The sequence below is a fragment of the Sturnira hondurensis genome, unplaced genomic scaffold (genome assembly GCF_014824575.4).
Source record: "Sturnira hondurensis isolate 20B ecotype Veracruz unplaced genomic scaffold, ASM1482457v3 Scaffold0013931, whole genome shotgun sequence".
Classification (NCBI taxonomy): domain Eukaryota; kingdom Metazoa; phylum Chordata; class Mammalia; order Chiroptera; family Phyllostomidae; genus Sturnira; species Sturnira hondurensis.
The window spans coordinates 680,336-700,345 of NW_028086562.1; the positions used below are offsets into that span (position 1 = coordinate 680,336).

The following is a 20,010-nucleotide window of genomic DNA, read 5'->3' on the forward strand; positions in this document are numbered from 1 at the left end:
CCGGGGAACTGGGGCTCCTGTCCGCAGGGGCGCTTGTCATCTGTGCTCGGGCACAGCTGGGTCCGGCCCCAGTACCAAGCCACCACCGCACCCCAGGCTGATGCCATGCTCCAATGCCAGTGGCTCCAGACTCACCGCCGGCCCCCTCGCCCACCCAGCACAGGGAGAGCACACGGCGGTCCAGGCGGAGGCCCAGCATCAAGTTGCACTGGCTGACTGCTCTCAGCTGGGCCGCTCGGGCAGGGGTCGACAAGGCTCTGCCTGGTGGGGCCTGGGCCACCTGCCCAGCCCGGGGTGTGCGCCAGTCACTGCCATGGGAGCTGGGTGGCTCCTGTGTGTGAACAGCTAGGAGTTGTTCCCAGAGAAGGAAAAGCAGAGCTCACCCTGGACTCAGAGCTCCCAGCTCCGCCTACCACCTGTGACAGCCAGAGGGCAGCTGGTCCACACTGATGACCACTACAGCCCCTTACCTCGACGTGCACGTGTGGGGGCTTCCCCACACCAAGTAACACTCGGACCACAGCGGGGTGTCTGAGAACCCAGCTCCGCTGTGACACCACCCGGAGAAGCAACTGGATTCCAGAGGGAAAGGGCTCAGGCCCACAGGGCCGCCCTCCACTGGGCTGCCCCGTGCTTCTGACCCACCAGCTACAGGGGGAGGGCCCAAACTCCCCTCCTCCGTCCCACTGATTTGCTGGGGCAACTCAGGGAACTCAAGAAAACCCGCTCACTCACTAGATCGCCGACTTCTTACGAGGGACACTGAAGGGCGCAGATCAGCAGCCAGATGAAGACACGCACTTGGGGAGGTCTCAAAGAAGACGCTTCTGTACCTGTAGAGCTCGGGGCCGAGCTTGGTGACTCACGGAACGTTTTGCTTTCCCACCGTGGAAGCTCTCCGAGAAAGGGACCGATGACCTGTCCTTTCTGGGGTTTGTGGCAGCTTCATTACATAGTCACAACTACGTCACTGGCCATTGTCAACTGATTCAACCTCCGGCCCCACTTCCCCCCCCGGAAAACCCAGGGGTGCCCCTGAAAGTTCCAATCCTCTAACAATGAGCCGTCCCACAGGCCAGCAGCCCCCACCCTTGGGTGGGGTCCAAAAGCAGCTTTGTGAACCTAATAAGGCACAGGGATCACTCTGAGGAAGCCCCGAGGGTCTGGGAGCTCTGTGCTGGGGGACCTGACACACGTTTCTCACTGAAGAACGCCACACCACACGTGGCCACTGTGCCTTCGTTTCAGCAGCTGCGTCAACAGTGAAGGGTGAAGCCGGTAATGAATTTGGTCCCACAAAAGAAATGGGAGACAAAAAGGGACATCTGGTAGTTTGCTAAATGTCCTGTTTATTCTGCAATCGAGGCTAAGAAATGTGGGGACACAGCTGTGGGCAAGGAACCTGTGGAGGGTCCCTCACGACCACCCTTCACCAGAGTGGCGCCGCAGCTTCCGTGCCCAGAAACCGCCCGCCTTTGTCTACGTGCACATGACGGACGTGGAGGATGCGCGGCCTGTTTCTAACCCGTGATCTGATGCTGCTGCTCTAATCTTTAAGCACGAGCGGAGCCTTCACCTGCTGAGCCACCTCCTTGCCGCTCAGCGCCTCGACAATAGCAAGAGCGAACTCGAAGCTGGTCCCCGGCCCCCGGCTCGTGAGGATCAAGCCGTCCTTCTCCACGCGACTCTCTGAGTAGCTGTAATGACCTTGGGTGTAAAGACAAGAAAGGGTTACTTCCTGCTGGGCTCTGCTGGACAAGCGCGAGGATCACGCAGCAACTCAATTCCCTCGTTGCAGCCTATCACTGGTCTTATAGGAACACACTGAAAGGAACACCCGACACTCCAGCCAGCGGTTCAAAGCCAGGCAGGCGCTCCCAGCCTCCGAAGCACAGCAGGGAGATATGGAAGAAGCTGTCCCCGGAGGGCAGGGGCTGGAGCAGCTGGTGAACGAGACGAACGAATACAGGCGCCTGCAGCTACACAGGGCCTGCTCAGTGTGCGGGAAAGCAAACGTGAACTGCCCCATTCCCGCTGTGCAGCCCATGCTCAATTCTGTAACCGGAGGGGTAGCAGAACGTGGCCCCCAAGACGTGACTGTATGAGCTCAGGACACACCACCCCTAAGTGGGCCGCAGGGACATGTCATCCGAAAAACAGCCAGTGTGGAGGGAGGCTTTCTCCAAAGCCCCTCACCTGCACGGACACAGGTCCTGTGAGAGCGGCTCGGGGGCCATTAGTCCCTCCCAGGAGCTTCATGACCAGGGGCAGGTGGACTCTCATCACCGGAGAGGAGGCCAGAGCCGACCCACACCCAGACCAACGCTGCCGCTGACTATCATTCCCCGCCTCACCTCTCCTAAAGGCCCGTCCGTCTCCCTGAAAACCGCTTCCTCCCCGAGAGGCTTCTCCCCCCGTCCCCTGTCACTTATAATGGTATCTGAATCCAAACTCAAAGCCACATCAGGAAGTTACCCATTTTCCCCCGGGTAGCTCCCATGTATACATGAGTTAGACGTGTTAATACACTTCTTTTACTTCTTCTTTTGTTCATCGGCCTTTTACCACAGGGCTCTGGGCCAGGACTCAGCCAGGCAGAGGGTCAGTTGCTTCTTCTCTACAAAATGCTCGAGGGGGAGGGGCTGCGGGTGGAGCTTGCAGACAGGGCCAACCACCTGTGTCGTGCACTCTCGCTGTGTCCCACATACCAGCCACGGCAGCGGGACACGTGGGGTGGGAGAGACCCGAGGGACACCCCTTCCTTTCTCAGGGCCTGTGTTCCCGCTGCAGCCCTCACCGAAGGCGTTCTGCAGAGGGGAACCCGACTCTCCTCCACGCAGGTGAGACTCGGACCACAAAGGTGGGGTTCCTGCACATGGACTCCCAGGCTCCCTGCAGTCATCAGACCCCACTGTGCACAGACTGGCCTCCTGCGGAGAGCACCCCACCGCGTTACGGGCACGCCCCAACTTTCCTGCCCCAGGGAGCACTGCCCTGGCTGCTCCCCGGCCCAGAATGCTCCTCTCACCACCTCCTCCCTCACTCTTAGCGTTGACACTGAGAGGACGTCCGTGACCCCCTCCCTAACCAGGTCCCTTGGATCAAGGCCCCCACCCCGACCCAGCTATGAGCTGACCATCAGGCTCCCTGATCACTGGCCACCCTTTAGAAGGCTGGGCCTACAGTACCGATGGCCCCCAGGTACCTAGAGACACAACCTTACCACAGGCTCTGTGTATCACAGTCCCCTTCTGCTTCCCTTCCCCCCACTCCATGCTCAGCAAAACCAGAACGGTGACCTTTCCGAAATGCAAAGCCCCTCCGGTTCCCTCCCCCTTGAGAACATTTGCCAACTTTCTCCAGCACCGAAAGATGACTCCAAGCTCTGTGTCACGGGGTGCAGGCCCTCTGGGTCTGGCCTGACCTCAGAGACCAAACTGGAAGGAACCAGAAGGGAGCAGAAAAGAACCTGCCATCCAGGTGGGACAGTGGCAAAAAAGAGGAAGGGACAGTTTGAGATGTAGCTTAGAGAGAAGACACCCAGAACTTAGTGAAGGGGCGGTGCCACGCAGTGACGTGGAACACGAAAGGCAGACAGGTTCAGGGGAGGGGTTGGTGCTGAGGAGGGTCCTCTAAGGAACCCCACCACGCCCTGTCACTGCAGCTGGAGTAAGCAGGAAGGCAGCCCCACCCTGAAAGCAGTGCAGACCATGGCCCATCTCTCCCCACCACCGGAGGGGCCGCTTCCAGGGCCTAAGGAGGGCTCCCGAGGGGCCTGTTCAACGCACACACACGCAGAAACGCCACCCGAGTGAAGCAGAGGCTTTAGAGCCGTCACGTTACAGTGGGGTCCACCCTTTCAGAGGGGACCGGCGTGACCACCTCCAGGACCTTGCCTTCCTTTCCTCGTTAAAAACCAAGTTACCTGCTGAAGTAACACAACACAGAACATCAAGGATCTCCTAGGTACACTACTGGGGAGCTGAAGAGGACCCCTGGCCTGAGCGGAAAGGTCTTCACAGTCTAAGCCCCCTTGCTCATGGTCAAAGCAGGCCAAGGTCGTTCAAATGCTAAGCTAGAACACAGACTGAGCTGGGTCCTCCAGAGCTGTGGGGTGAGCTGCCTGCACTGGGGCAGTGTGAGGCGTGATTCTATAGAAGGGACTCACTGAACAATCGGGCTGCAGGTAAAATATTACAAATACCGCCTGAAGTAGTTAAAGATGTTCAAAGCTGCTCCACAGCACTTTTCAAAATTACAACCTGAGTCAATGGTCACTCTTGTCCACTACCGCCACCTGGTGGCAATCGGGAGAAAAACAGTGCAAGCAGCAGCTGCTGATTTGGTGCTTGGCAGTCACACCTCACAACTATCCTGGCGAAGAGCACTCATTTCCCTTAACTCTGAGCAAATACCCCGAAGTCAGGAGTCTCTTCAGAAATAAAGCACCTGGGGAGGCCAGGGGCCTAGGGTCAACCACTAACACAGCTCCTGGGCACGTGGTCTGGCTCCTTTGGTTGCTGAAAGCCTGAAACATTGACTATTTGGCCTTTCAAGGGGAACTGGGATCAAATCCCATGCCTGCCATTTAGTAACCTGACCTCTCTGAGCCTCGTTTTCTCTTCTGTAACATGGGGATGACACCAACCACACAGGACTGTGTGGGAACCCGACCAAACCGGCCACCAGGACAGAGCGGTGGCAGTAGAGTCTGCCCAGACAGTGGCCGGGCAGTGTTCTGAGTTGGAGATGCTACCTCGCTGAGCCACCAACAGCTGAGGTGCTACTGTCAACCGCAGACAACAGAGGAGGAGACTGAGGTTCGGGGAGGCCTGGGAGCCCGGCCAGCAGTCACCTTGCTCCAGAGAGCCCACTCCTTGTGGCAGGCACCAGGCCGTCGGCAGCTCACTAAAGCAACGGGCCAGGGGGAACTGAAACCAAATTAAAGTCAAGACTTATTTAAAAAGCGAGATATGGAAAGACTTTGCCCCTCCGATGGGACTGCTTACTTGAATAAAAGTTTCATACTGATCTGCGAATTCACGGTGATGCCCAGCGGGAAGACACCCAGGAAGTAATCCTGGCTCCATGTCTCAGAATGTCTGAAGGAGCAGAAACTTCACACGTTTCTTCTCCTAACAGGCTTCCTGACCCCATTCCATGCCAGGTAGCGTGGCTGCGTGCGGGAACCTCACGGGGAGGCCGCTGGGCCTGAGCTCCGGCCCGACTCCGGGCAGGCGGCCCGGCCTCTCCAAGCCCATTTCCTCACTGGGGAGGCCAACAGGATGGAGGATGGGAGATGGGGCCGGGGCCCGGGGGGCTCCACGGATGATACCTGCAAACGCCCTAGAGAGTGTACAGCCTCATGTGCGTCTCCACTCCCGATCAACCTCGGTGCTCCTCGGGCGTTACAAGAAAACAGAAGCAGCAACTACACCTTCAGGTCACGAGGAGTGTGCTCTACTCACGTCTTTGCTCTGCGGTGTCCCAACCACCTCGGGAAGCCAGATTCGGCTCCTCCCGGCCCTCCGACACCTCCCCCACTGGCCAAAGCCAATGAAATGCCTACATTAAAAAATGCCCAGAAGTAAAAGATATTTTTAGAAATCAGTTTTCGGAAGGGAAGTACAAGAGGAGTAAGTGGCAATGACATAAATAAATAAATAAATGTATGTATGTAAAATTTTTCAAAAATCAGTTTTCACGCAGATACTTCTGACAATTCAGTATCCTTCTAGCAACTACAACAAAATTATAGTTTTCAAGGAAACACCACCTGGAGCGAATTTAAGAATGTGCAGAATGTGCCGCCCCGAGAGTGACCCCCAATGTGAACTGTGGGCTTTGGGAGATGACGACAGGGCGATGCCGGTTCCCCGACTGTGACAGATGCCCCGCCTGGCACAGGAAAGGAAAGGGAGTGGAGGGAGGCTGTGGACGGGGGGCGGGGGGGGGGCACAATATATGGGACCACTGTGCTGTCTGCTTAGTTTTGCTGTGAACCTAAAACTGCTCTAAAAAGGACAATCTATTCATTGAAAAACACAGCAATATAACGAAAAACGCCATCGTTTTGCAGTGAGAAGGTAACACGCGTTAGTCGCCGTCCTCTGTTCCAATTCAGAGCGGCCCAGAGCAGGCTGAGTGCAAGGAGACACACCAGCCGCAGGGACCTCCAAGTCAGCCCCCAGCACTACCGACATCTGGTCTCGTTTCCCCAGTGACGTTTGGCCGGGTGGTATTTTAACTCAGTTTCCTCACTAGCTGCACACCGGCTGAACCACATTTGGCTTTTAACAAGGAATTTCTGATTCTCTTGCAATTATTTTGCACAGGTGTGATTTTTCTTTCTCTTTGCAAGTTCCAGGGTCTCTGCCTCTCTGTGACACCCACTCAAGGGGCAGATGACAGGAAGACACCACCTGTCTGACAAAAGGCACCTGGTTGGTGCTCGGAATGTCATGCTGAGAAGCAGTAGCTGTCACCGAGGAAACATCCATCATTAGGTAGTCGGACGTGCCGGTGCCTGGCCACCTTGTTCTGCTGTTAATTAGACACTACCCAGTATTTTGAAACTTGCCGTCTGTGTCTCCGTGAGCAGTTAACCCCTGCAGGGCAGGCACAGGGTCCTGCTGCTTTTACAGCCTCCACATCACAAGCCACACAAGGAAGTGAAACAAACAGTTGACAGATAACAAACAAAAATGTAAGACAGTGTCAAGGTGAAAAAGCAAGCTGCAGAGAAACATACTTAGTAGCTCTCACTTGAATAAAAATATTACACTACAAAGAATAATGCGTATGTGCAGAGAAAATTCTAGAGCTACACAAGAAACTGAACAGAAGTTACCTCTGGAAAGGAGAAAGGGGGTGGGGAGGTTAGAAGAGGAACATGCATTTACTTTACCCCCTTCTAGCCTGTTTTCGTTTCTTACCATGCAAAGAAATTCTTTTTATAAACATAAACTGATCAAAGTTAAATATCTAGCTGGTATTTTACAAAAGAAACGTGTCACTAAAGGACACGGGCCTCCCACCAGGCATTCTCTGAGGAAGAGGGCAATGTTCATTTTACTTTGGACTACAGGCAAAAGGGCACTTTCTGAAACTGCTGTTGAGGTTTAAAATTTACCCTCAGGCTGCTGGCAAAGTACCGGGTAAAACTACTAGTTACACTGGCACGTCGTCATCACCCCCACCTGCGGCCGCCGGGCGCCGCCCCCACCAGGCACGGCACGCAGGCCGCTCTGGCCCGCCGCCGGGCCTCTCCCCGGTGGCACACTCGCGGAGAGGGGGCCTCGGAGAGGCCACTGGGCAGCCCGAGAAGGCTCAGCTCTTTGAGAAGCTCTGTTCTACGTCCAACGCAAGCACACACTTACCTCCAGTCATCATTTTGTCTTTAGCAAGTGGGTGTGTTGTGACTTTGCTTCCAAAACCTATTTCATGAGCCAACAAAGCCGTAGGACCTAAAAAGAAGATGAATAAAAAGATTTAAGTGTAGACAGAAAAACCCATGTTTTGAAAATTACAAAAGCAATAGTAGTCTTCAAAACCAAGAGGCTCTTACCTAAAATATACTTACAATTCTGAAATTATATACTTCTTAGTATAAGAGATAAAATATATTTATGTATTTATTTTTAAAGATTTTATTTATTTTTAGAAAGGGGAAAAGAGGGAGAAAGGGGGGAAAAACATCAATGTGATGTGCCAGAGAAACACTGACCGGCTGCCTCTCACACGCCCCCAACAGGGGACCTGGACCACAACACAGACACGTGCCCTGACTGGAATCGAACAAGTGACCTTTCAGTTCAAAGGCCGGCCCTCAATCCACTGAGCCACACCAGTCAGGGCATGAGTATATTTATAATAAACCGTCCACTGAGCACTTCTGGAGAAGGTGCACAAATTCAAAATACTTCAAGAAGAGTAATCGGAAAGACTCACCGTGCTCGCAAGGAGCACACAGACAGACGGGCTGCCGCCCCGCCTTGGGGACGGGCAGTGCATGGGACACGGAACTGGGACGCCGCCGCAGCTCAGTGTCCTGCCTCGCTCTCAGCAGATGAAAATTTAGTTACACGTTAAAGGCAACTGGAACTCTCTGAACTTCTGGACTTGACTGCTATTTTACAGACCAATTTTATTTCTTTTTACTTGAAAATACTAGCACCCATCCATCCAAACATACCAGGTGGTAAAATAAATTTTGTATTATTTTATTTTTCAAATGATTTTATGTATTTATTTTTAGAGAGAGGGGAAGGGAAGAGGAGAGGAAGTGTGTGGTTGCCTGTCAAGGGACCCTATTGGCAACCTAGCCCGCAACCCAGACATGTGCCCTGACTAGGAATTGAACTGGCGATGCAGGCCAGCACTCGATCCACTGGGCCACACCAACCAAGGGTGGTGGTAAAATTATTAAAATGAAGAGAATACTGGCTAGCCCTGAAGGAGATGCCTGTGGAATGTCTGCAAGTCTGAGATATGAAGACATTACTATTTCTTTATTAAAACTAATTAAGAACCATGAACAAACGTCAGTGTGTAGTCCTCTATGCCTTCCCTCTTAAAATAAAAATGTGAAAAATATGCAGTTGCTAACAAGATTTATCAAAATGTACTCACTGAAATGGTCAACTTCACTGACAACCACAACATTTTTCGGGTGCAATGGCCCACCAGTAAGAACAGACCAGAACGGTTTTTAGACCTTTGTTACATTATCTTAAAACCTTTTGTTTTTGTTGTTGGTCCACTCACTGACGTACTCACTGACTGATTCTTGTGCGTGCCCTGACCAGGGATTGAACCTGCAACCTGGCATATTGGGACAATGTTCCAACCAGCTGAGCTACCTGACCAGGGCTTTAAAACTGAGTATTCTGCCTTTTTTCTCTAAGCCACACACACGAACTTTTCTAAGCCCTCATGTCACACCCAGAAAAACACGCGTTAGAACTGTCTCTTGACCCCGAAATTCGGGCACTGTGGCTGGAACACCAGGGCGGTCTGCGCACTCGGGCCTCAGCCAACCTGAGCGCAGGCTCTCGCTGACCTTTCATTCTGCAACACGGTTCCAAGGGAAAAGCAGTTACATAACAAACCAGCAGGCTGCCCAGACCGTAGCTGCTGCACAGGCAGGTCCAACAGTGTGCAATCACACGAGCCTCCTGCCGGCACCAGGGGTCAGTCTCGGACCAGGTCCTGACATCACTCGTAAACCAACAGCCTCCGGTATCTGATGTCTCTCTCCGCCTTACTCTCGTCCTCAATACGAGACAGCCATGTAGGACAGCAACTTTTAAAACTCTGTAAAACTGCATAATCACTCAATTCTTATTTGAATGAATCCATGAATTACCCTTTATTATAATTTTGTAAGACTTTAAGAAACAAGAAATAATTACCTACGTTATATTTTAAAGCAAACCTCAAGAGACGACTGTACTGTGAGCAGACTGATCACACAGTGACTCGGGGATTTTTAAGCTGCTCCTTTCAGGTGATAAAACTGCTGCCTGCAGTACCGTGCCAATACATTTACGTTACAGCTGAACACGGGGCTTTACTCACGCCTTACTCATGGGGTAAGCTCTTCATTGCTTCTGTGTGAGGCTTAAAAATTCTACTTGGAAAAATGAGAGAAGAGGTATTTAACCACTACCATTACCTCAAATTCTGCAGGGACTCAGCTCTGAGCAAGGGCAGAGGGAAAGGTGGACAACTAAGAGGGGAAGACATCAGCGCCACCATGTGGTGATTTGCAGAAAGAACACCCTGCTGGCTCACTTCTAGGCTTCCATCCCTTTCCCCCAGCCAGAGTGATATTTTATTTTGTTTTTGATTTTCATGATAGTCCCCCTTGCAGTTTCTGTCTCTCTCACTCACTTAGTATCAGGGGCTAAGCTACTATTCTTTCAGTTCAATAAACACCTTCCCGTCCATAACTGCAACACTTAAGAATCACCCGTTTCATCATACTTCCTCCTCTTCTCTGCAATACCCAGGAGAGCAGTCAGGATTCGTGACAGCACACATGCACTGCCAGAGCGCTGCCACTTTTTAACGCCGATTTAAACGATTCTAAGATCTAGGCACGCAAGCTCGCCTGAACGCAGCACAGTGACCCAGATGGGGCTGATGACTTGCAATCCTGGTGACACCACAGAGCAAACTGACATGCGGTTCCCACTTTTAGCAGAGTCATGAGAACGGCCCCAGCCCCAAGCCTTCCTTTCCTCCTCTGGCGAGGGCACCCCAGCAACCCGGGGTCGGGGGCAACAGGTCAAGTCCTCACACAAGTAAGAGGACCTTCGACTTCCTCCTCCCCAAAGAGGGATGCAGCTGCTTGGCTGCAGCAACTGCCCAGTCCTCCTGCAGAGAGAAATCCCTGTGCCCAAGGGCAGGTCAAGAGGCTGNGCTCGCCTGAACGCAGCACAGTGACCCAGATGGGGCTGATGACTTGCAATCCTGGTGACACCACAGAGCAAACTGACATGCGGTTCCCACTTTTAGCAGAGTCATGAGAACGGCCCCAGCCCCAAGCCTTCCTTTCCTCCTCTGGTGAGGGCACCCCAGCAACCCAGGGGCGGGGGCAACAGGTCAAGTCCTCACACAAGTAAGAGGACCTTCGACTTCCTCCTCCCCAAAGAGGGATGCAGCTGCTTGGGCTGCAGCAACTGCCCAGTCCTCCTGCAGAGAGAAATCCCTGTGCCCAAGGGCAGGTCAAGAGGCTGGTGCGGAGCCGAACCCAGGATGTCCATGGCTGGTCCCAGTCCCTAATGTAGCGGTTCTCAAACCCCGAGATCTTAGAACCCTTTAGTTTTTAGGGAGGTTATGTACCTCACTCAATAACTGCCCTGTTAGAAATTAAAACCGGGAAATGTTCACAACGCAGGAAAAGCCCACACGGCTGAAGAGCAGCACCAACACACTGTTGCTACTCCTGCGAGAACAAGGGAAAAGGCAAACGATGTTTTCACAGAATCTGCTTTGCCCTCTCAAACCCTCTGAAAGAAAGCCAGGAACCACGGCTCTGATGCAAAGTCCCGGGATCCCTAGCTGTTAACTTCTTCTAACGTCTACTGCAGCGAACAAAACATCGCTATGCCGTTTTATTAAATCCATCCATTTTTCATTTGTTCCACTCTCTCCTTTTTCATCCTCACCTGAGGACATTTTTTCATGCTTTCAGAAAGAGAGGAAGTGAGAGAGATCAGAAAGAGAGGAAGTGAGAGAGAGAGAAACATCGGTGACAGGAAAAAAACATCAGCTGGTTGCCTCCCATACGTGCCCTGAACAAGGATCAAACCTGCAACCTAGGCCCACGGCCTGACTAGGAACTGAACCCACAACCTTGGGTTGCAGGACAACACTCTAACCAACCGAGCCACACCAGCCAGGGCTATTTCACTCTTTAGACAAACACTTAATAAAGACCTATAACAAGGGAGGCACTGGTCAAAATTACAGTATGGAAAAAACACAAGGTGCAGAAGATCATCTGATATGAGAGCAAGAATGGACTTAAAAATGGTATCAGAAAGCAAAATACGACCATTTCAAAGACGTGGGACAGCTATGAAGCACCACTGGCCTCATTCTAAATTAGGAACAGATATGAGTCTCGCACTCAACGCCCAGGGTAAGGCAGGAAGTGCCCCGAGGCCGCAGGGCAGGCACAGGGCAGAGCGGGTATGTTTATGTCTGATGACTCCTGCTGACTGCAGGCAGAAACACTTCCTGGCCCAGAGATTTGCTGCAACAAGCTGTTTACTCAATTCCAGAGGGCTGCAATTTCCCCCAAGGTCAACCAAACACAGAAAACACTAAGTTTCACAGAATGCAGACCAAAGGCACGGAGAGGCAGAAAACAACTGTACTCATCTCTGAAATGACCCGTGTCATGCCTCCCAAACTGGACATGCTGTTCCAGATGCCCTTCACGCTTCACGAAGGGGAAGAAGTATTTTGAACAATGTCTCGTAAGTGCCAATCATCCCCCTTGCGTAGTTTTCGGAGAAAAGCAACAACACGCTGAACCCTGGGCGATGGGCGCGGTACCTGCACAGATGGCGGCTATGAGGCCCTTCCTGCTCTCCTGCTCCTTCAGTATCTCCTTCACGGCAGCAGACTGTTCAGAGAAGACCGAGAGCACGTCAAGTTCTCATCAAGCCACGAGTCAGTATCTGCTAGCAACTTTAGCAGAATCTGATTTCAGCTTAAATCACAAGATCTTAAATCTAACTCCTTTCAAGAATAGTTCTAAATGCTTAAAACAAAAATTATCAAAGTCACAATGTTTCTGCATTCCTAAACCCAATCAAGGCATTTATTGTAAGGGAAAGGAATCCTTTTCTTAAAACTATTTGAGGCTGAGATGAGAAACCTTCTCATTCCTTCCCTGGGCACGGTGATCGCGCCCCTCCCAGGGTCTGTACTGTAAGGAGGAAGCACTGGAAGTGAGGGACGTGGTGTTTGGGGCTCTTCAGGTGGCGGGGTCAGGAACGGGTGGCACAGCCCTGGTTGTCTGACTCCAGCCACTTCACGAGGCCGTCCACCTTCCCTCCTCTGCCCTCCCTCCCCCTACACTCTCACTGTGACCCTGTGACCTGTGGCCTCTCTGATACTGTTTTCGCTCAGGCCAGTAGCCCGGCCCCCAGGAGTCCCAGCCCCGACTCTCCAGGTGCTGAGGAGACAGCTGAGCTCTCTCTCCCCCTGCGTAGCACTTTACAGAACACACTTTCTCTCCTGCTGCTGAGTGGGGAACAAAGTAGCCTGACATTTGGACTGTAACCCCTAAATGTGTTCATAAATAATGTCCCCAATTCAGCTTACTGCTACGGTATGTATCACTGGAAATGGTTTTTAAAATTAAGTTAGGATTATTCATTTCACCTGTTCCTATTAGATTCACAACCTCCTTCCTGAAATATTTTAATACCAACAAAATCAACAGAACACAAGCAGATGCTGAAAGACACTTTGCATACAGTCCTTACCTCACATAAATTCTGTGCACCCACATTACCTCCTGGCAGAACCACTACGTCATAGGGTCCCTGTAACAGTTCAAGAAATAAAATAAGAGAGTGAAAACACTTCATGTATAATGTGCATTAAAGTGACAGTCAATAAAACGTTCATATTTTAGTCCTGACTGGTGTGGCTCAGGGGAACGAGTGCCTGCCCGCGAACCAAAGGTTCGCCAGTTCAATTCCCAGTTAGGACACATGCCTGGGCTGTGGGCCAGGTCCCTAGTAGGGGAGTGTGTGAGAGGCAACCACATGTTGATGTTTCTCTCCCAATCTTTCTCCCTCCCTTCCCTTCTAAAATTAAATAAAATCTTAAAAAAAAAACTTCCATATTTTCAATATGGGCCACAGCACAGCATACAGAAAATCTGTGCGCAGTGACATGGGAGACACTGTGCCCTGCGGGGCTGCGGTGCGGCACGACCTCACTCCTGTGAGAAAGACAACTGCACATGTGTGTATGCACACGTGTGGGCATGCCACACACTCCCATACATGTGTGTAGTGCACAGACATGTGCAGATGAGGGAGACGCCCCACATGTTAAAGGGGTGTGGATGGGGGCCAGGGGGAGAAACAAGACATTTAACACTGTGACTTTATATACATCTACACTGTATGAGTTCTTTTTCAACAGGAATGTACACAGTCATGAAATATAATAAAAAAAAACAAATTTTAAGTAAAAGGCAAAGAAAAATATTTTTTAACTTTCTGAAAAATGAAACAAGCCCTGGCTGGTGTAGCTCAGTGGATTGAGCATGGGCCTGTGAACTACAGGATCGCAGTTCGATTCCCAGTCAGGGCACATGCCTGGGTTGCAGGCCAGTTCCCGGTTCCCGGCAGGAGACAAATGAGAGGCAACCATACATTGATATTTCTCTCCCTCTTCCCTTCCCTTCCCCTCGAAAGATAAATAAATAAAACCTTTAAAAAAAACTAAAAAAAAAACACGAGAGAAATATGATGTACTCTTTTAGTGTCCTAAATACCAAACATCTGAAATCTAATGATTTCAAATTTGCTGAAATTACAAAACAAAAACTGGTTTAACAATATCTTCACATTTAAAAAAGTTTAAGAGATTTAGTCATTAAGCAAATTAGAAATGAAAATTTAGTATACTTAGAGCAAAATCTACTATTTAGAATTACTTTTAGAGACTACAAATATCCTGTTGTTTTAAAACCAAAGGAAACTGAATACTAAAAAAGAACACATGTGACGTACAGAATTTGTGACGTACAGAATTTCAGTTGAGATTCTGAACTGACCCATAAAAAGACACAAGAGGTAACAACTGTTCCAAAACACGACAGGATGAAAAAGAACAGAGAAAAAATATTTACTTCTACTTAGTTTTAGCATGCTATCTAGAAAGTTTTGACACTTGCATGTAAATAACATTCTAATGCTCCACAATTTACCACCGCAATGTCTGAACTTACTAGAAACTAGTAAACTTTTTTCTACGCATTTGAGGACTGCTAAGTATGGGGACTCATTCTCGCAGGTCCCTTAGGGGACACAGATGGCAGTCATGAGCTGGCCCTGCCTCCTTCTCCTCTCTAGAGGGCACAACCCACACGCCTGCCACACTGGCCAGGTAGGCCAGTGCCCTGTGAAAGGGCGTGCACAAGTGCCTGTGTGCACGTGGGTGGGCACGATTCTGAGGAGAGAGACTCCATCTCCACTGGGTTCCCACACGTGTTGGCTGCCCCCAAGAGTAAGGACCCAAATTCTACTGAGACTGAAAAAGTGACACCATTTAAGTGGAACCCCTACTCCTGCCTAATCCAACCACGGAGCAGCTGGAGCCGCTCCACGAGAACCAGGCTGCTTCTGCACCGCTGCAAAGGAGAGGGAAAGCGCTGCTCTGAAACACAGAACAGCAACGACTGGAACGCGCGCGCGCGGTGGCTGATGTCTTCGATCAAGGACTGAAGCTGCAATGGGAGGCACGGCTGCCTGTGTGCACCACAGAGCAGGGCTGAAGGTGTCCCATCCTTCTGCCTACCCTCCCAGCCACTCCTGAGTACACGAGAGGTCAGGGAACTGCCAGGTTCCAGCAGTGGAGAAAGGCAAAGTCCTGCATTACTAGGGCTTAGTGTGGGGAAGACAGTCAAGCACAATAACTTTCCTAAAATAAGACTGTACTAACAATAGCCTTAGATACACTCAAAGAATATCTCAAGAAACTGGTGAAGAAGCCACAGGGAGCAGTAATTCCACATTTGGAGAACACACCTCTTTTCTTGCATCTTCCAGACTGGCATCAGGGCAAATGACAACATCTCGGCTGCACTGTACGGGCTCTTTTCCAGCCAAACCCGCAACGGTGACCTTAATCTAAGACAAAGACATCATCGTGATATTTAAGAACACTGAAACGCAGAGTTAACATTTTCACAGCTACCCTGTGTGTTAAAATAACTTGGCAGGAAATAATGCAACAAAACCACGCTGACTTTAAGCTAATAAATTGGCAACGTGTATTTAATATTACTAGGTCTGTCTCAGTGTGTCTGGGTAGTGTCCTTTCCCCCACAGGTGTTCTGGTTTGGAAGATAAATTCTATGATCGTTCTATTCATAATCCACCCGCAGAGTTACTGCTGCCAATGAAAAAACGAAATGCCACTGCATCCTGCAAAAATCGACAAAGTTGACAATACCAAGAGCTGGAACCAGGAAAATGGGGATTTTCCTCCACGGCTGATGGGCCCACATGTTGGGTCTTTGGAGTCATTTAACAAAATCTAGTAACACCAGCCAGGGGCTATCCTGTGGCCTAGCTAATTCACTTTCTGACACCGAGCCTAGAGAAACTTTCACCGCACATTTGCACAAGGAAGCCTGTACAGGAGTTAAGAGTATTGTAATGCCATGAAACAAGGTATCAGAAGAATGAATTTACAAAGACAGACTGTGGCATGTTCACAGACTGTAACACCAAGCAGCAATTGTAAACAGACAACCCGGACCCACATGTATCGCCACTGCTGAGAACTGGAGGAATGCGGGTTTCATGGACCCCAGGGCCGGGCTGCTGGGGCCTGAGCACGAGCCCTTCACTAACTCGCTGTGCAGTGTGGGCACTGGGTCCGGTGCCTCCTGCAGCAGTTCCTTCGACTGGGAAATAAGGACGGTGATAACTCAGAGGGTCGTTGTATGACCGAAGCGGGTTTCTAGAAGTGCTCAGAATGACACCTAGCACTCAGTAAATGCTATTTAAGGGTTCACTATGGTTATATAGCACATATAGAGATATTTAGCACAGACACTCAAAGTGAGAACTAGTCTAACACTACTTTCCCTCCGGGTTGGAAGGGGAATGGGGCTGGGGAAATGTACAGAGTGCTGTGCAGTGCTTTATTTCTCTAAGAGCACGTGTTCTGCAAGAAACACTCTGAAGGAAATAGGGCAGAGTGTTAACAAGTACTGAATGTGGAGAGCAAATACAAACTGTTAGGTTCGAAAGACCTCATAAATTATTTTATTCCAAATGACTTTTTAAAAATTAAATTTATTAGGGTGACACTGCTTAATAAGATCATATGGGTTTTACAATTCTCCCACATCATCTGTATATTGTACCGTGCGTTCACCATAGCAAGTCAAGTCTCCCTCCATCACCACCAACCCCTCCCTTGCCCTCTTTCCTTCCCTCTACCCCCCCCCCCCCCCCGCCCAAAATGACTTTTAAAAATCAAAAAAGGTTTTGCAAAGCGGGAGAGCTAGGAAACACAGCGGGACTCACTCCAGCTCGCCTCATGACGTCCACAGGGATGACCGTCTCCATCTCCTCGGCTCCTTTAGCCAGGATAACCAGCGCTCTTTTGGAAGCCATTGTTATGAAGTATTTTGTCAAGACTTCAAAAAAAAAAGATTTTCAAAAACCTTTCACTGTGACCCTGGAAACAGCCAAGTTATTAAAGTTTAGACATAGATTAAAGCAGAATAACTAAGTGCCTCCCAGGGGGAAAGTTCTGCTAGACAAACACAAACGAGTCTGAAAATAGCATTTTAGGTGAGTATTGCTTCACATAAAATTCCAATTGCTGTATTTTTGAAATGAAAGCACATGGTTGCTTTCATTTGGTTTCATTTGGTTTCATTATGGTTGCTAACCCAGTTTGTATCAATTTCTCTTAATGTGTTTTTAAAAATCCAGTTTCTAACAATATACTGCAGATGAAGTTTTCTAAAACACCCGGACGTGGGTCTTGTGTTTCACACAATGCAGGGAGGCGGAGTCCTTTTTGAAGTACCATTTTGTAGAGGAATGACTAAATTTAATTTCATGGGCAAAAACCTAATTACACAGTCTTTAGCAATCAACTTTTAAGGTTTTGGGAGGGGATTTTTTTCTTTAGTTCTAATAGTACCAAAAATTCGGAGCGGGGTGGGGGGTTCACAGTGTTAAACAACTGATTACACGTTTTTTATTATGACGAATAAAGATGGAAACCCCCCCTTACTGAAAGCAACACGATACTTCTCATTGTAAACGACAGCTACACCAGGGGTAAAACAAATTTTAGCAGATACTTTTCTGCAGTGTTTGTTGCGCATGCAAAACATTTTAATACAAAGCGATTTCAATAAACACCGGGTCAACTAACTCCAAACTGGTGGAACGCTATGCACCAATTTTGAAAGCTTTAAAGTTGCTACCGCGCCCGCAGTCTAGCCTACATGCTTCCACTAGGCGGCCACACAGTCCTCGGACCCGGCGGAGCACGGTCAGGAGGTCGGTGTGTGGGGAGAGGTAGCTTCACGCCGAGGCCCCGCCCCGGCGGCCGGAGGCCCGGTGCCCACTCGCCACCCGCAGCGCCAAGGCATGCGCACGCGCCACACGCCCCAGGCCCAGACCTGAACCTCGCCTCTCCTCCTACAGAAGCGGCTTCTCGGCCAGTTCGCCTGTACTGCTGCCCCACGCACAACAGAACCAAAACCAGCCTAAACGGGCACGCACGGCGGGACGCACGCACGCACGCACGCACGCACGGCGGGACGCACGTGTGTACGCAAGCACGCACGCCGCCCTACTGGAGCCCTCAGCCCCGCACCGCGCAGACGCACGCCGCCGGGCTTATTTTCACTCACTGCGCAGACGCACGTTGCTCGCATCGCGTTACATCACGTCCGTCCATCCTAGATCACCTTGGAGAACCATGGGGAGTGGATCCTGTTTTTGCGTCAAGTGTGCGCTTAGCTTGATTCCGATTGGAACATCCAGCACCACGAGAATCCCCTGGCATCACGCATCCTTACGAAGCCCCGCCCCCTGAGTGGCGCGATCCCATCTATCCACAACACCTGTTAGATGCAACCTGCTTTGTTGCTGCAACCCATTGGTGCAATTCCCGACCGCAGAGTCGTGGCTTCTTAATTTAAGTTCGCATTTTCCAAAAGTAGAGTTGTTCTTTCACAATTAGGTCTCTGTACTATTCCTCCTGGAGCGCTTTTCCGTGTCGCCTCCGCTCTGGTAGGACTCTCATCAATGTTATACTGACTTTATCAACCCCACGCTCGGTCACCATTTTTTTAAATTGGCAATCGTTCTAGTTGTTTTTTTTATATATTATTATTAAAAAGGCACGGCCAGGAGGTCAGCTTTATTTTTAGAGAGAGGGGAAGGGGAGGAGAAAGAGGGAGAGAAGTATCAATGTGTGGTTGCCTCTCACGCGCCTCCTACTGGGGACCTGGCCTGCAACCCAGGCATGTGCCATGAGGGGAATCGAACTAGTGACCTTGTGGTTCACAGGCAGGCACTCAATCCACTGTGCCACACCAACCTAGGCTCTGTCCCATTCTTGGCAACTAATTTGGTAAATTCACGCGGGTTCGTGTATTCACGTGTATACGTTTTCAGAGTTGTGTTTTTAAAGATCCCAGTGCTGCTTTTGCATCCACAGAATTAGAGCAATACTGAGCACTTAAGTCTAACAAGTACTGGATTATATTTACTGCCTTTATAATCTCAAACTTTTAAAGAGCTTTTGAATGTTGATTCTTTTACCAATTTCAAAAACCAAGAGGATCCTGATTCTATTGAACAGACAGGCTCCTACCTGTCCGCATCCAGTTCCACTCCCATCCCCAACAGGTTGTTTGTTTGGGGGCATCTTTCCAGCGGCGATGCAAGCACAAGCAAATGCAAATATATACTGTTATTTCATTTCTCTACTTTCTCATCAAATTTTCCTCTTCCCCCAATAGTTTTTTAACTGGTGCCCTACTGATAACACTTAGGTTATTTCCATCGTTTTTTCTGCAGACAGCCCCGTGGGGAAACGCAGCACTGCCCTGAATGGCCTTATTATATGTCCTCTTGTGCAGACATAACTGGAGGGTAAATTCCCAGAAATGGGAAATACACTGGAGCAACCCCATCCAAGTTAAGTCACTTAGCACGCACACCAGTAATAGGTGAGGTCAAACAGTATTTTAGATGTGTTTATAAGGTTTCAATTTAGATGTTAAAAACAGGTTTATTTTCAAGAAATAGCTATTGTTCTTGCTTGGTTTACAGAACACTTTTATGTATCTCATGTGAACCTTATAATGTTGGTGAACTTTATAAAAATCGAAAACCTTTCAATTTTTAAAAACTGTAAATAGACTCATTTCTGCCACATGTTGCACTTGTGCAAAAATTTTAAGTGCCTGGAATCATTGTGCCTTCTCAGAATGAAACATTTTGGGAATTCTGGAATGACTTCGCCTTTGGCTGTTTGCAAAGAAAGCAGGCAAAAGCCACCCTCTTTCCGTTTGGAAGGAGTGTGGGGAATGGGAGAGACAGCAGGGAGAGGAGGCAAGTTGTAGGACACGGGCTTCAGGAACCGAGGAGGGATTTAGGTGGACGGAAAGAAAACCAAAAGAAGACAGGCTGTTTTGCTCCCCACAGGGCACTCTGGGAAAGAGAAAGCGATGCTGGTGACCTGCTGCAGCATGACAGCCACGAC

General features: G+C 49.9%; 1 protein-coding gene across 2 annotated transcripts; it reads right to left on the minus strand.

The window, feature by feature from the left end:
• Positions 1–1,326: 1,326 nt before the first annotated feature.
• Positions 1,327–18,033, minus strand: PARK7 (Parkinsonism associated deglycase). 2 transcript variants are annotated; one of them, XM_037062042.1, is made up of 7 exons: positions 17,921–18,033; positions 16,800–16,912; positions 15,288–15,389; positions 13,008–13,067; positions 12,070–12,139; positions 7,380–7,466; positions 1,327–1,707 (listed from the first exon to the last, which is right to left on the minus strand). In XM_037062042.1, exons 2-7 carry the CDS (start codon positions 16,887–16,889, stop codon positions 1,547–1,549), a joined length of 570 nt encoding a protein of 189 aa, XP_036917937.1. In that variant the 5' UTR covers positions 16,890–16,912; positions 17,921–18,033; the 3' UTR covers positions 1,327–1,546. The 2 variants fall into 2 exon arrangements, with proteins under 2 accessions (XP_036917937.1, XP_036917936.1); XM_037062041.1 differs by having other exon boundaries at positions 17,915–18,032.
• Between the last annotated feature and the right edge of the window lie 1,977 nt (positions 18,034–20,010).

Bases quoted from the DNA above. Each gene is read 5' to 3' on its own strand.
- PARK7 (XM_037062042.1), bottom strand. From the start codon at position 16,889: ATGGCTTCCAAAAGAGCGCTGGTTATCCTGGCTAAAGGAGCCGAGGAG. The intron at 13,068-15,287 runs GTGTGTTCTCCA...GAACTGTTACAG, and splicing joins TGGAAGATGCAAGAAAAGAG to GGACCCTATGACGTAGTGGT. The intron at 1,708-7,379 runs GTAAGTGTGTGC...TTTACACCCAAG, and splicing joins AGACAAAATGATGACTGGAG to GTCATTACAGCTACTCAGAG.